Source organism: Heterocephalus glaber, unplaced genomic scaffold (assembly GCF_053883595.1).
Source record: "Heterocephalus glaber isolate CG9 unplaced genomic scaffold, H.glaber_assembly_v1.0 deba00001472, whole genome shotgun sequence".
NCBI lineage: Eukaryota > Metazoa > Chordata > Mammalia > Rodentia > Bathyergidae > Heterocephalus > Heterocephalus glaber.
This window is the reverse complement of record NW_028258315.1, coordinates 69,447,665-69,464,212: the sequence shown is the minus strand read 5'-3', so window position 1 is coordinate 69,464,212 and position 16,548 is coordinate 69,447,665. Positions and strand designations below refer to the sequence as shown.

Sequence of the window (16,548 nt, the reverse complement as noted above, 5' to 3'; positions counted from 1 at the left end):
TTAGTCATATGATTATACCTAGCTGCAAGGGAGACAGGAAGCAGGGAAGTGTTTGACCCAGGGTTATAGATCAAGCTAAAAGCAGACCTTGAAGAGTGTCCATAACAAAGAGATGTTGGGATAAATAGATAACAGCCTACTTCAGATCAACTCACATATGACACAATTTTCAAAAGGTAGGTAGGGTCAGGGATTTAGCTCAATGGTTCCGCTGCCTGCCTCACAAGCAGAAGGACCCAAGTTTGATCCCCAGTAGCCAAAAAAAAGGTAGGTGGAAAGTGCAGTTTTCAGAAACTTAAGAAATTGGTTTAACAAGTGGCTGGAAAAAGGACGACTGAAAAGAAGAGAATGGGAAAGTAATAGTATGGATGAAAATAGAGTTCTTTAAAAGAAATTACAGTTCTTTAAAAATACCTTTTGGCAGGCCGGGTATTTAGCTCAGTGGTTCCGGCACTTGCCTCACAAGCACACGGTCCCAAGTTTGATCCCTGGTACCAAAAATAAAAAATAAAAATACCTTTTGCCAAGCATAATGGTGGACGCCTGTGATCCCAGATGCTTGGAGGGTTAGGCAAAAAGATCACAGGTTCAAGGCCATCCTGGACAACTATACAAGAGCCTGTCTCAAAATTAAAAACTTGTAAAAAATAGCTAGAGGGCCAGGGATTTAGCTCAGTGGTTTCACTGCCTGCTGCACAAGCGCAAGAACCTGAGTTCAATCCCTGGTACCACCAAAAAAAAAAAAAATAGCTAGAGATGTAGCTCAATCCAAATCCTTACTACTACCCCTCACACAAAAAAATATACATGAATGCTGTAATCTAGTTAGTAAATGTGTTTTTCACAGGAGTATGGGATAGCAATTCTGACGCTGCTTTATGTGTATACTACAGCTGAATAAATAAGTATATTGTATTTCAGGAAAAATCTCATTTTCTCATTATTGGAGAAGAAGTTGCAAATAAGGAAAACTGTGGTATTATATTAGAATACATGTATCACTATAAAATCATGGTTTCTAAATATACAGGTAAAGATACAGAAGTACAGATACGTGTGTGTAGTTTCATATACATACATATATTTTCTAGATTTTTCCATAGGAAGAGCCAAGAACTAATGAGATTTAAGTAGCAATGAGCAAACTTATAACTCAGATATTGATTTCTAGATACCATTCTTCAGTAAAAAGAACTAGAATCCATGAAGAAGTGGTTCATGGCAAGGCTGGCAAACAGAAAATACAAATGAGCCCAAAATATGCTATGGTGCCAGCAAGTAAAGATACACTTACAAAGAAGGGGATTTGCCAGAAGACACAGGAGCTGACCTGAAGGAACTCCTACTTTTAGTATATGTGCTGCCAAAGTGAGCACCTGAAGGAACTCCTAATAACCAAAATTAGAATAATTTTAGCACTAAAATAAATAATGATTATGTTGGATTAAAACCCATAAAATCAGGCTGGGGATTTAGCTCAGTGGTTCCAGCGCCTGCCACACAAGTGCAAGGTCCCGAGTTCGATTCCTAGTACCAAAAAAAAACCAAAACCATAAAATAACTCTGCCATAAAGACAGATAAACTTGGGTCATTTATAGGAAACTGAATGAACTTGAGACCAAATATTAAGTGCAATAAATTAGGCACCCAAATTTAAATATTGCATGCCTTCTCTTATATGAGAAACCCAAAGTATGAATAGAGTAAAATAACAGATTATAGGAAGTAAAGAAATGGATCTTACTCAAGAAAGGGATCAAGAAATGGAAGGAGGGAAAAAAAAAAGAAATGGAAGGAGGGGGGAAGAATGGAAGGAAAAGGAGATGAAAAAAGAAATTAAGATGTATTATATACATGTACCAACTTCCCACAAGGAATGTAAACATTATGTACTACAAACATGTGTACTAATTTTTTAAAAAAGAAATGAAAAAAGGCAAAATCACAACAGATGCCACATCATTAGTATCTATTATGAAAAACTGTACCCCAACAAACCAGAGAATCTTAAAGAAACGGTTAGATTTCTAGACACGTTTGAATTACTAAAACTGAACCAAGAAGATATAAAAACTCTGATCAGTGCATTCACAGGCAATGATATTGAGGCAGTAATAAGCAACCTGTCAACTGAGAAAAGCCCAGGACCTGAGAGATTCATTGCTGAACTTCAGGGAGGATATAACACCAATCAATACTCCTCAAACTCTTTAATGAAACTGAAAGGGAACAAGTACTTCCAAACTCATTCATGAAAACTAGCATAACTCTGATTCCAAAACCTGCAAGGACTCTACTTAAAAAGAAAAATTACAAGCCAATCTCTTTAATGAAAACAAGTGTAAAAATCCTCAGCAAACACACTGGCAAACAGTATGCAACAAAGTCATCCAAAAGATTATACATCATGACCAAGTAAGCTGCAGGGAAGCAAGGAGGATTCAACATTTACAGATCAATAAATGTAATACACCACATAAATAAACAGAAGCAAGGATGAAAATCACATGGCCATCTCAATAGATGGAAAAGACTTTAACAGAATCCAACATCCATTCATGATTTTTTCTAAAAACCCTGAAGAAGGACTTCATCTCAATCTGACAAAAGCCACTTACAGTAGGGGCCGGGGATTTTGCTCAGTGGTTCTGCCGCCTGCCTCGCATGCTCAAGGTCCTGAGTTCAACACCCAGTACCAAAAAAAAGCCACTTACAATAAACCTACCACCAATACCATATTAAATGGGGAAAAGCTGAAAGTTTTCCCCCTAAAATCAGGAAAAAGAACTGGAGTGTGTTATGTATATGTACCAATTCACACAAGGATTGTAAACATTATGTGCTGTGAACATGTGTAAAGAAAAAAGGAGGAAGAAGAGATAGGTGCTTTAAAAGACACTATCAAGAAACTGAAAAGACAACCCATGAAATGGGAAAAAAGGCTTATAAATCCTATAGCTTACTTTTTCAAAAGAATTACAAATCATATATCTGATAAAAGACATATTCAGAATATATAAAGAACATATAACTCAATGATAAAAAGACAGCTCATTTTAAAAGCGGACAAAGAAGCCAAGTATAGTGGCACATACCTGTAATCCCAACTATTTAGGAGGAGGGTAGGCACAAGGATTAAAATTTCAAGGCCAACTTTGGAAACCTAAAGAGACACTGTCTCAAAATAAAATTTTCCAAAAGGGCTAGAGAGGGCTGGAGATGTAGCTCAGTGGTACAGTGCTTGCCTAAAGGAAGACCTAGTGTTTCATTCCCCAGCAACACACATACACACACACACACACACAGGACCTCAGAATACAGTAGTCATTCATTTAGAGAAAACATACAAATTGTCAATAAGTATATGAAAAAAGTCCAACATCGTAATCAACAGGAATATGACAGTGAAAGCTACAATAATATGACCCAGACATGGTCATATTGGTGAACCATGGTGAACCATGGCTGCAATCTCACCACTCTGGGAGGCCGAGGCAAGAGAATCACAAGTTTGAGCCCAACATGGGCAACTTAGCAAGACCTTGTTTCAAAATTAAAAATAAAAAAGAGGCTGAGGTTGTAGCTCAGTGTGAAGGCCCTGGGTTCAATCCTCAGTACAAAAAAAATCCCTATAATAATATATAACAAATGATAAGGCCAGCCTGGGCTACATTGTGGGTTCAAGGCCAGCCTGAACTACATAGCGAGGCCCTGTCTCAAAAAACAAAACAAACAAACAAACAAAAAAGATAAAGTTTTATGAGGATGTGGAATAGGAACATAAAATAGTGCAGTCAATTGAAAGTTTGGAAGTTCCTCAAAAGACTAAACAGCAAGTTGAACTTACCAATTCCACTCATAGGTATACACCCAAGACAATTGAAAATATGCCCCCCACAAATACTTGCACATCGATATTCATGGCAGTATTATTCATGATAACCAAAATGTGGAAAGACTCCATGTGGCCATCACCTGGTGAATAAACAAAATTTGGACACCTCAGCCATGAGAAGAAATGAAGTACTGATACATACTACAACATGGATAAACCTTGAAAATACTGTGCTAAGTGAAAGAAGCCAGTCATAAAGGTCACATATGGGACAAGTCTCTGTTTATGAGATGTCCAGAATAGGGGAATTCATAAAAGCAGAAGGCAGATTAGCAATTTTAGGAGTTGGAAGGAATGGAGAATAACTGGTAAGGGCTACAGGGTTTCTTTCAGGGGTAATGACAATGTTCTGAAATTAGATAATTGTGATGGTTCTACAACTTTGTGACTATACAAAAACTGACAATTGTACGTACACATTCCTTTTTTTCCTCCATTACTGGGGATTGAGCCATGGCCTTTGCACTGAACTGTCTCCAGTCCTTTTATTTTTTTAGAGATAGGCTCTGGCTAAACCACTAAGTTGCCCAGGCTGGGCTTGAACTTACAAACCTCCTGCCTCAGTTTCCCAGAGTTCTGGGATTATAGGTGTGTGTAACCACACTCAACTAATTGTAAATTTAAATGAGTAAATTGTATTATACATGAATTATATCTCAATACAGATTTTAGGAAAAAGTAGCAAGCATAGCTAAGAAACTGGTGAACAGAGGGTATATCTAAAACACATATATGACGACAACGAGAGAATTGAAAGCGTGGTAAAATTATAATAACAGACAATCACCAGGGTTGTATACTCCCACTTGTACATGTGGAATAATTTAAATATAAAAAAGATGATGAACAGAAGTTGACTAAAACATACTGAAGGGCCGGGGATTTAGCTCAGTGGTGCCGCTGCCTGGCTTGAGAGCGCAAGGTCCCGAGTTTGATCCCAGGTACCAAAAAAAATTTTTTTTAACATACTGAACATATAAAAAGCCACGAGTGGCCAGGGATTTAGCTCAGTGGTTTCGCGGCCTGCTGCACAAGCACAATGACCCGAGTTTGATCCCCGGTACCAAAAAAAAAGCCATGAGCTTAGAGTAATTTTTAGAAAGAGAGTAGTCCTGGAAATTACTGGAACATCATTAACTCATTCCTCTGAAAATTGATTATTATAGGGAAAGAACTAAATATTCATCATGCTGTTCTAATCTGAAATAAATTTCAGTGTAACCAAAAAACCCCGTGGATAAGGGAAAGAAAAATGCTAGCAAAGGGGCTGGGGATGTAGCTCAGCAGCACACCTGCCTGGCAAGCGCGAGATCTTGAGTTCGAGCCCTGGTACAAAAAAAAATGCTAAGGCTGGGAAGTAAGCCATGTGTCTAGGCCATACAACTCAAGGAGGTCTCACATATCCTCAACTCAGGTTAACAAATGTTGGATCGTCCAGTTTGGAAAATCATTAATGCTTCTAAAACCACAAGCATGAGGGGCTGGAGGTGTAGCTCAGTGGTAGAGTATTTGCCTACCATATACATAGCATACATGAGGCCTTGGATTTGATCCCTGGTACTGCAAAACTAAATTGATTAAAATGTTTAAAGTTACAATATAAAGTCAGAATGTGGAAAGCCACTGGAAATAAACAAAAGTAAATTATCATTACTTAAATCCCCAAATCAATCTTCAAATGTTAGTACAGTCAGGAAAGGCTCTTTGAGAAAATGATGCCTGGGTTCCCATAGAGGGAAGTGCCATTGACTATAAAAGAGGTTGTGTGGGAGATAGAGGCTGAGGAGGGATTACAGGAAGATGCAAAGCACATGGGAAGAAACACATATGGTGTCTCTGGAGAACCCCAGGTAAGACAGCAGAAGTGAAGGGCATGGAAAAAGATACTGGAGGTATAAGCCAGATTGTAAAGGGCCAAAATCATCATCTTAGGGAGTTTGGACTTGGTGCTAAGAACAGTGAATTATTTTAAACGGATGCAGACATAACCGTATTAGCATCAAAAAAATCTCCAGCCGGGGCTGGGGATTTAGCTCAGTGGTTCCCCCAGCTGCCTTGAAAGCACAAGGACCAGAGTTCGATCCCTGGTACCAAAAAAAAAAAATCTCCAGCCAAGTGGAAGTATGACAGTTCCACTAGTCTCAGGGAGAGAAGGGGTGGTATGGGATGGATCTGTCATATTAAACAGGTGAAATTTACAGACTTCAATTGGTTGAGCCAGAGAGGGAAACTGAGAATTGGGAGAGGCTGTTTCAGTTGTCTACTGCTACACAACAAAATATCCAAAACTTAGAGATTTCAAAAAACATGGATATCCACTGACGGAATAATAAAATTGGACTACTCTCTCTCATATACATATATATTCAAAATTAATAAAGACTTAGGTGTAAGAGCTAAAACTTTACAGTTTTGTAGTTTTATAATTCTTAAGAATATATAGGAGTAAAGTTTCATAGGCTTAGATTAGGCAGTTTATTAAATTTTACACTAAAAGCAAAAGTGACAAAAGAAAAAATAGATTAATTAGGCTTCATCAAGATGAAAATTTTTTGTGCTTCAGCGCAGTGGTAGACGAATCTCATAGTGCTGAGCAACAGGTGCTAGACCCTAAAGAAAATATATGACATGACCATTTACACTAAGTTCAAAGACAGATGAACCTAATGTGTAGTGTTAGCTATCAGGATAATGATGACCCTTGTGGGTGGTTGGCAAGATGCATTAGGAAGGCTTCCACGTGAAAGCAATACTTTGTCCTTTTTCTAAGTGCTAGTTACATGAGGGTGTTGAATTCAAGAAAATTCAACAAACTGTAATTATGGGTATTTAATTTCAATTAAAAAGTTTTTAAGGGGTTGTGGTATCACACGCTGTAATCCTAGCATTCTGGGAGGCTGAAGCAAGAGGATCACAAGTTCAAGGCCACCCTGGGCAATTTAGTGGCCTAACAAGAACCTGCCTCAAAACCTTAGAAAGGGCTGGGGATGTTGCTTAGCATAAAGGCCTTGGGTTCAATCTCCAGTACCAAAAAAAAAAAAAAAAGTTTTAAAAACCAGGCACAGGGGCAGGGATTTAACTCAGTGGTTCCAGTGCCTGCCTCGAAAGTGCAAGGTCCTGAGTTTGATCCCTGTTACCAGAACAAAACCAAACCAAACCAGGCTCAGTGGTACATTGGCAGTAATCTCAGCACTCAGGAGGTGGAGGCAGGAGGATTCCAAGTTCAAGGTCAACCTGAAAGTTTGGACCCTATTAAAAAAGGTTAAAAAATGAGCAGGGGGACTGGGGATTTAGCTCAGTGGTTCCGCTGCCTGCAATGCAAGTGCATGGTCCCAAGTTCGATCCCTGGTACAAAAAAAAAAAAAAAAAAGCAGGAAACAATGTCTAAGGGACACGGAGCAAATCTGAAAAACAATCTAACAAAGATGGGATACTTTGAGCGATAAAATTACCGTAGTATTTGTTATGGTTTAGATCTAAAATGGATTCATCCATTGATGAGTTCAGTACTTCATGTGCCATTAGGAGGTAGGGACTGGTCCAAGACCAATCTCTGGGGTGTTACACTCAGCGAGAAAGAACCAACCAGAGACCGATATTAAATCCACACAGGAGTTTATTACCGGCCGGGACCCGAGCAGAGCATCGGACTCGAGCCTCGACTGTGGGGAGACAAACATGTTTTATACACCTTTGAGGCCCCCCTATGGGATAGAACTAGTAAAGCAAGCAAAAGATACAGAAGCGGAACGTCCTGCTGTTACAACATTTGTAAAACAATAGTTGATTATTGTTTCTAAGAGACTCTCTAAGGGGAGGAGGTTTCTAAACTTCCTCCTTCTGAGTTCATCTAAAGGGCAGGCAGGTGGGTCGTTCAGCAGCAATATGGAGTCTGTCTTGCTGACTAGGGTACTTCATGGGGGACAGTGACCTAAAAGAGTACATTCTCGGCCCCTGCTTTGCTCCTCGCTGGCTGCTTCCTGGCTGCCATGCAGTGAGCAGCTCTCTTCCACCAGGCCTTCGAAGATGCTGTTTCTGCTTTAGAGGGAGCAGACTTTGGACTGAACCCACTGGAAACTGTGAGCTAAGTAAACCTCTCTTCCTCAAGTTGTGGGTGTGTTATTTTGTCCCAGTGACAGGAAAGTGACTGATATAGTATTGGATTTTACTCAAAACATAAAATAAATAACTATGAGTCCATACTGGTATGATCAATGGGAGAGATGAGGCAAATCTCTACTCCAGAAGATAATTTATTCACATACTTGCTTCCAAAGAGTAGTGTGGAGGTTTCAATGTCTAGTGTGGGTCCTTGCTTTAGTAAGGATGGGAATTAAAACCAAGATACAAATTTACAGGAAACAAATGGCTTTCATTGGAAAGTCAGAGAGAAGATAGAAAAGAACTCCAGTTTGAGTATCTGGAGGAGTGCACAGAGGTCCAGATTTGCACACCCGCAGAGCAAGAGGCCAGCTTTCAAGGATTAGCAGCTGTCTTGGGATCTGGTGGTCGTTATCTCAGTCATGGTTTCCTAGCACTGGAATCCTCATGGTTTGAGAGGTGGTTGCATTTCCATGAAATTGTTCAAGGTGGTTTCAGTCCCGTGGGGCTCTGCTTTTCCTGGAATCCAGGTGACCTTCAGTTTAGGATGATGACTGGAGATTTATGAGTGTAGTTCAATGTTCTTGTAAATCTCTTATTTTGGTGTCCTCAGTCTTTAGATAGGATGAGATTACATAAACTCTGGGCTAATCAAACTTGTTTTGCCAACTTTTAGACAGAGGCTCCCTAAAAATTAACAAATCTATATGAAGAGTTGAGAAGGCATCTGATCCAAAGTTTTACAGTAACAAAAGATACAAAATGAAAGTCAGGCTTTTGCCAGGCCTTGTGTAATTGTATGTAAAACGAGAACTAGAATTTGACTCTGATATTTTGGCCAGGACAGGAAAAGGGGAACACTGCTCCTTCCGGGTGCGCAAACTCAGACACGAGAGCCAGCACGCATGCCCGACCTGGCGCGCGCACGCGCCTGGGCTGGAGGCGGGGCGGGCGGGGCGAAGCGTGGGGCGGGGCCAGCCGCAGTTCCCACGCCTAGGTTTGGGCGCGGCTGGCCGCGTTCCCGGAAGAAGTGTGTGCGGGGACGCCTCGGGGCGGAAGCTGTGTAAGGCTAGAGGCAGTGATGCCGCCTGGGCGGAGACGCTGTTGCTGTTGCTAGACGACGCAAAGTAGCCTTCGTCACTTCCTCAGTTCGCCGTCTGCCCACTCCTCAGGCCGGAACAAGGGGGCCAGGAGCCGGAGTGGGCTCAGAGTTGTCCTCCGAAGTCCAGGACAGCAGCCAGCCGGGCGGCGGGAGTCGGGGCCACGCCACCTGCAGGGAAGAACCCGAGCCGAGGCGGGAAGATGGCTGCAGACAAGCCTGCAGGTGGGGCGGCGGGTCGCGCGGGGGCGGGCAGACCCGGCACCGCCGTCGCGGATCGGGGTGGAACCAGGGGGTGGAGACTCGCGGGCACCTCTACTTGGGGCTTGCATTCTATCCTTCAACCCCTGTCTGGGCTGTCGCTAACAGTAGTCAGGGCCACAGGTCCGATAGTTTTCTTTCTACTCCAGTGCAACACGAATCCACGACTGACCCCCTTTGCCTTGCTGTCCAGAATAACTTTGGCCTAAAACGTTTGCATGTAATTTGCCGCTTCACAGACTTTGCGACCTCCCAGTGGGATAGGCAGACCGAGAAAGGTCATCCCGGAGCGCGCGCCTCCCTTAGGGTCGAGTAGCTCAGGCCAGAATGCTCCTATGCTGTTTCGGGCACGTGAGGCTGCCTCTGGTCTGTGACGACCTGTGGAATTTAACTTTGTGGCAACCACGCATTTAAATAGGCGTGAAGCTACAGTGTCTCTTCTGTCTGTGCTTTCTGTTAACTTCGTTTATTACCTGTTTTTCCCTAGTTCCTCATTATTAACTACTCAGTCTGGATAATGTTCTTTATGAATTGTTTACTTTGTTCATTTACTTTTATTACATTAAGGAATAAAATTCTTTCCAGCCTATTTCTGGGAATGACTGCCACGTGAATTGCAAGCAGTTAATATTCTCTGTGGCTTCCAGGTTTTATTGGAAGGAACTGAGGTGACAGGATTTAGAAGTGATCACTTTTTACAATGAAAATTAATTTGAAAAAAAATTCATTGTGCTGTGAGTTTTATTGGGTCTTGATGTCAACAACTGACAAATGAACCTCGATTTGAAATTAAAGTGAGCCAACCCTAATACAAGTACAGAATAATAAATTATTAGGAAGAGATCAGGGATGTAGCTCAGTGGTAGACTGCTTGTCCAGAAAGCAAGAAGCCCTCTGAGTTCGACCCTAATACTACACACACACACACACACACACACACACACACACACACGCACAATGATTGGAAAATCTCCGTAATCTGCTAAGAAGACAAAAGGTTTAGAAAGTGAGAATGCTATGAGATTTTAGATAGACTGGGCAGAGCTCTCTGGTTAGGTGATACTTGAGCAGAGAGGTGAGTAAAGTGGAAGTGCCATATAGAATGCAGAGAGGAGGATCAGAGGCATGTCACAGGCAGGTAACAAATTGGACAAGGAGACTGAATCTTTAGGACAGTGCCAAGTATACTATGCCTCCTTCCCCATCCATTGCATTTATTTGCCTGGAATTACTTTTTTAGACCTACAGCCCATCCAGTTTTCAAGTTCTACCTAAGTTCTTTCGCTGCTTATTTTTTCATTTGTTCATTCACAAAGCTTGAGAGTAGACACTATTTTATTTTATTTTTTTTAGTAGCGGGGATCAAACTGGGGTCCTTGTGCTTGTGAGGCAAGCAGTGGAACCACTGAGCTAAATCCCCAGCCCACAGTAGGCACTATTTTAGATGTAGAAGAAATGAATATGACATATTACCTGCCTTTGAGGACCTGCTCTTCAGTCCATTAGAGGTAACAGAACTATCATCATTGTAATCCCATTTGGTAAGTGCTGTACAGTATTTATATAGTTGAAGAATATGGTCCAGAGTTTGTCAGAAACTTTTCTGTGGTAAAGTTCAGTTAGTATAAAGTAGATGAGTGTTAAGTGTGATTCCCTTGAATCTCTCTGCTCTGTCCCATCTCCATTTCAACTAAGGTGGTTCTTACCTTATCTCCTAATATGATTTATTTCATATTAAATCGCCCTTTGTGTGTGTGTGTGTGTGTGTGTGTGTGTGTGTGTGTGTGTGTGTGCATGTGTTGGGGGGTTATTGGGGAATGAACCCAGGACCTTCACATGGAGCTACATTTCCAGCCCTTTTTTTTTGGTACCGGGGATCAAACTCAGGACCTTGCGCTTTCGAGGCAGGCAGTGGAACCACTGAGCTAAATCCCTGGCTCTCCAGCCCTTTTTTAAATTTTTATTTATTTATTTTTTTGGTACCAGGGATCAAACTCAGGTCCTTGTGCTTGCAAGTCAGGCAGCAGGACCACTGAGCTAAATCCCTGGCCCTCCAGCCCTTTTTTAGACAGGGTCTCACTAAGTTGGGAAGTTGGCCAAGGTGGGCTCCAACTTGCCATCCTCCTGCCTCAGCCCCTCAGAGTGCTGGAATCGTAGGTGCTGGACCTTTAGCTCAATTGTATAACATTTACCTAGTGAGCTCAAGGGTTAAATCCTCAGCACTAAAAAAAAGAAGGTAAGTGACCTGATCTCATGGGCTATCCTTGGGTTTAAGTGAAGCAAGACAAGAAAGCCAGAAAATACCTAAGGCTGTCAAATTTGTATTGTGATGTTAATGTATTCAGTAAACTTTCACTGACAGCCTTCTTTGCCAGCCACTTCTTTAGACAATGGACTAGAGACCAGAAAGGCAAAATATCTATCGTAGTGGAGCCTTCTATTTAGTATAAAAGATATATAAACATGTAAATAAAATAAAAAATAAGTATGATTTCAAGTTGTAAATACTCTGAAGAAAAGAAAAATGAATGTGATGGCTTGGATGTGGTTTGAGTGTGTCCCTTAAGACATATGTGTTGGAATCCTGATCTCCAAATCAGGGGTATTGAGGTGACACATGGGCCGGGGATTTAGCTCAGAGGTTCCACCATGGCCTGCCTCTCAAGCGCGAGGACCTGTGTTCAATCCCCAGTACCAAAAATAAAAAAATAAAACATAAGAGGTGACACAGGGGGCAGGGGTTATAGCTCAGTGATAAAGTGTGTACTTATCACGAACGAGATACTGGGTTTAATCCCTGGTACCGAACAGAAGGGGTGATGGAACCATTTTGAAGTGGAGCCTAGTGGGAGATGATCACATCATTGAGGTGCTGCCTTTGGAAGGGACCTTGGTTGTTCTGTGAGGGTGAGTTACAGAAGAGCAAGCCTGACCCGACCCTGTCTGGCTTCCTGTTTTGCTATGTTTTCTCTGCCTCACAGATTTCCTCTGGCTGTGATGATATCTGTCACAGGATGCAGCCAAAGGACCTCTGACCAGACTTCATGGACTTCAGAAATCATGGACTTTCAGCCTTCAAACTGAATTAAATAAGCCTCTTTACAAAATACCTGGCCTTGGACCAGGGATTTAGCTCAGTGGCACCGCCCCTGCCTCGAAAGGTCCTGAGTTCAGTCCCCCACCACCACCAAAAAAAACCCCCAAAAAACAAAAAAAAACTGGCCTCAGACATTTTGTTATAGAAGTGCAAAATGGATAGAGTAAGAAAAAGGATAGAAGAGAACTGGAAGCAAGGACCCTATTTTTAGATGGATTAGTTAGAGAAAGGCTCTTTTAAAGGTGACGTTAGAACACAGACCCTAAATATGAATAGCCAGCCACCTGGAGGAAGAATGATTCAGATAGGAGAATGTGCAGAACCCTTGGTTGGAAAACATTTAAAGAATATCAAGAAGATCCCTTGACAAGCTAGGAATATACTTTCTTTAATAGGTGCTATTCAAATTTTAGATTTCCTCCAGAGTTAGTTTCATTAATTTGTCTTCCAAGGCACTTCTTAGAAGTTGTCAAATTTATTTCAAAAAAGATTTTTGTAATATGCTTTCTATATCCTTTTAAATTCTGAAAAATCTGTGGTAATGTCTCCTAGATCTTAATATTGTAATTTAAAAAATGTATAACTGATATTGTGTAACAGGAAGAAAAGGTCTAAAAGAGCAGGGGAATTGGGAGGGGTAGGGGAAGGGAAAAAAGGGAAAGGAAAAAATATGAGAAGAGAAAAAAAATGGAAACAAGGTCTTTGCAAATAGGGAAGGGTGGAGAGGGTAAAGGGAGGCCAAGGGAAGGGGAAAAAAAATAAGAACCAAGAGACTTATGTAATGGTACAAGATCCCAATGATGAATGTAACTATTTTATACTGAAAATGTACCAATAAACTTAATGGGGGAAAAAAAAAAAAAAAAAAGAAGATCCCTTGAATAGAAGCTCTGTGTGGACAAAGGCTTGTGTCTGTGTTAGTTGTGCTGTAGCACCAGAGCCTAGAGCAATGTCTGTTGAGTAGGAGGGACTCTGTGCATATTTATAGCAGAGTGAGCAGAGATAGCATGGCAAGAGATAAAGACAAAGTTGTGGCAGGGGCTAGTGTATGTTGGGCTTTGTAGGCCATGAAGGAAGTTTGAAATTTTTCTAACTAATGAGAAGCCACTGGGAGTTTTCGGCAAAACCATGATAGTGTGATCTGATTTATATCTTAATGGGGCCAAGTGAGAAAGGATGCAAGTTAGGAGCATGGTTTTGAAGTCAGACAGCTTAAGTTTATCCTAGCTTGGTATTTGTGACCCTGGCCGAGTTTTAAGAACCACCATTTAGCTCAATGGCGCTGCGCCTGCCTCAAAAGCTCAAGGTCCTGAGTTTGATCCCTGGTACAGACAAAAAAAACCCCAACACCCTTTTCTTTCTCTCTTTGTGTCTGTCTGTCTGTCTCTCTCTCTCTCTCTCTCTCTTTCTCTCTCTCATTTTCTTTTTTTCTTAAAGCCTTACCTTTGCCATGTGTAGAATAAAAAAGATAATAGTATCTACTATCCTACAGGACTGGTAAAGGTTAAATGAGATAATCTCAGGCTTTGATTTGGGGTTTTTTTTTTTAATGCTGGCTATTATTTAGGTTAGTAGTAGAATGGAGAGGAGAGGCAGATGTGAAAAATATTTACAACTGGCAGATTTTGGTGACTGATTGGATATAGCAAATGGAATGGAAACCTGTGCTCCTTTAGAAAAGGTCTTAGTTGAACCTCACTTTCTTTATTTGTAAAATGGGAACCCTAGTAGCTTCTAATTTGTTTTCCTCACAGGTTTGTAGATTGTGAGGATCAGCTGAAGTAAAGGGTGTTTTAGCCAGGCATGGTGGTGCACACCTGTAATCCCAGCACTTGGGAGACTGAGGCAGGAGGATCGCTGTGAGTTTGAGGCCAACCTAGGCTACATAGTGAGTTCAAGGCCTGTCTGAACTGCATAGCTAGACCCTGTCTCAAAAAAGGTGTGGGAGGTGGTTTAGGTAAACCTAATTTTTAGCAGAACCCAGTTTTCCCTTGGAAAGTATAAGCTCAGGATGCTGAAAGTGAAGGAAAGAAGGGAAAAGAAGATGTAATACATTTCATAACTCGTTCCTGCTTCACTTTGCAGAGTAAAGAGAAATAGCAGGTCACTTACATGTGAGGGTTTTAAGGAGAAACTTCGAAGTAGTGCATAGGAGAGAGAAAGGAGGAATGATTTATCCATCCCACTTCCTCTCATTTCCTCTTTTTATTTGGTTAAGACTCACCCCATAGGAACATTTCTGTTTCTGAATTGTGAATTGTGTGGCTTCTCAGTGATGGATCAACAAGCAGATTCCACACCCATTGTTGTATTTCAAGCAAATCCTAAGGAAAGAGGAGTCCTAGAGTGGAGGGGCACTAACCAAAGATAGAGTGAACGAGGCAGTGGAAGGCTCACAGGCTTGTGTCCCTATATAACATGGAAGAGTAGCATGAAATCAGTATCATTTATGACTAAGGAAATCCCAGCAGTGTTTTAGGATGACTTATTTGACTTTACTTTTATGGTTATTTGAAACAAGTTAGAACTCAAACATCTGGAAGTTACTAGAGAATTGGAACTATGAGCATGGTAGTGCAAGGTATAATAGGAAAAGATTGGGGGCTGGAGATATGTATGACTCCGTGGAGGAGAGAGAGAGGAGGAGAGGGGAAGAGAGAGAACATGAATACAGTGTTATGAAGAGGAGGAAAATAAGACATGAGTAATTTGAAATCAAGAAAAGGATGCTTAATGATAACTTTGAAATTTGGGGCTAGAATGACCAGAAAACCTATACAATTAACAAATGGTGGGACTGGGGTGTAGCTCAATGATAGGGGGCTGGCCTAGCATGCACAAGTCCCAGGTTCAATCTCAGCACCAGGAAGGAAAAAAGGAAGGAAGGAAATTGTAAGCCAGGGCCATTTTAATTTTATTTAAATACCCCAAACATCTTATTAAACGTGAATTTGCTGTTGCCCCTCTACCAGTCCCACTCTATTTAAGTAGGTCCGAGTTTGTTGTTCTTCCAGACTTACTTGCCTCCATAAGCTCACATCAACTTAAAATATGCATATGTGGGCCAGAGGTTTAGCTCAGTGGTTCTAGCACCTGCTGCGCAAGCGCAAGGTCCCGAGTTCGATCCCCGGTACCAAATATATATATGCATGTGTATCTTAGAGTATGTGTATTTAAAAATACTTTTTAAATATATGGGTATACATGTATCTATATAAAATACACACCTAACTTAAGTCATCTATGCATTAGAGAGACGAGTAAATGTGTTGTGCAGCACTGATGTGCAATTTGCTTTTGTCAATCTGTAAGAAATCTATGCATAATTTGGGGTTTTTTTCAGTTTTTCAATTTTTTTCAGTTTTTTCTTGCAAGTCATTTCAAACATTTAAAAAATTTGAAGAAAAGAAAATGTCCATGGTGGCACATGCCTATAATTCCAGCATTTGGGAGACAGTAGTCAAATGTAGTCTGAACTACTGCTTAGCAGTATTTAAAAAGAGAGAATTCATATATCCACTTCATAGTTCAACAATCATTATGTTTTGCCGTATTTGCTTCCTTTATCTCTTCTGTAGAGATTATAAACATCAGGACACTTCATTTCTCAATACTTCATTATGCATTTCTTTTAAAAAGGACACTAACTTACATAGCCACAATGCCATTTTCATACTTCAGTTAATGTGTTGAGTATATGAAACTGTTCCCAATGTTATTCAAAAAAATATGCTTTAAAGCTATGCTTTTTAAACCAGAATGCTGTTAGGGTTCATTCATTTTATTTTATTTTATTTTATCTCTTGAATTCTCAATGTCTTTTTTATTTTTTGACAAAGTTTTTTAAGAAACTGAGTCAGGTTTTTTTTGGGGGGGGACCAGTCATTGAACTCAGGACCTTGCGCTTGCAAAGCAGGCGGCGGAACCACTGAGCTAAGTCCCCAGCCCCCAGAGTCAGGGTTTTTGGGGGAGGGTTGTTTGTTTGTTTTTCTCCTTGAAGCAGGGTCTCACTTTGTGGTTCAGGCTGACCTTGAACTCACTATGTAGCCCAGGCTGGACTTGAACTCTTGGTGATTCTCCTGCCTCGGCCTCCT

At 41.0% G+C, this 16,548-nt stretch overlaps 1 protein-coding gene across 3 annotated transcripts in view; it reads left to right on the top strand.

The window, feature by feature from the left end:
- Nucleotides 1–8,982: 8,982 nt before the first annotated feature.
- The window catches only part of Cnot10 (CCR4-NOT transcription complex subunit 10), a 76,343-nt gene continuing 68,777 nt past the window's right edge, over nucleotides 8,983–16,548 (top strand). The window contains exon 1 of one of the 3 annotated variants that reach the window (XM_004857833.4): nucleotides 8,983–9,321. In XM_004857833.4, coding sequence (XP_004857890.1) covers nucleotides 9,300–9,321 — 22 coding nt within the window. In that variant the 5' untranslated portion in view covers nucleotides 8,983–9,299. The remainder of the gene's footprint in view (nucleotides 9,322–16,548) is intronic. The other 2 variants (XM_087182152.1, XM_087182151.1) reach the window with 2 other exon arrangements.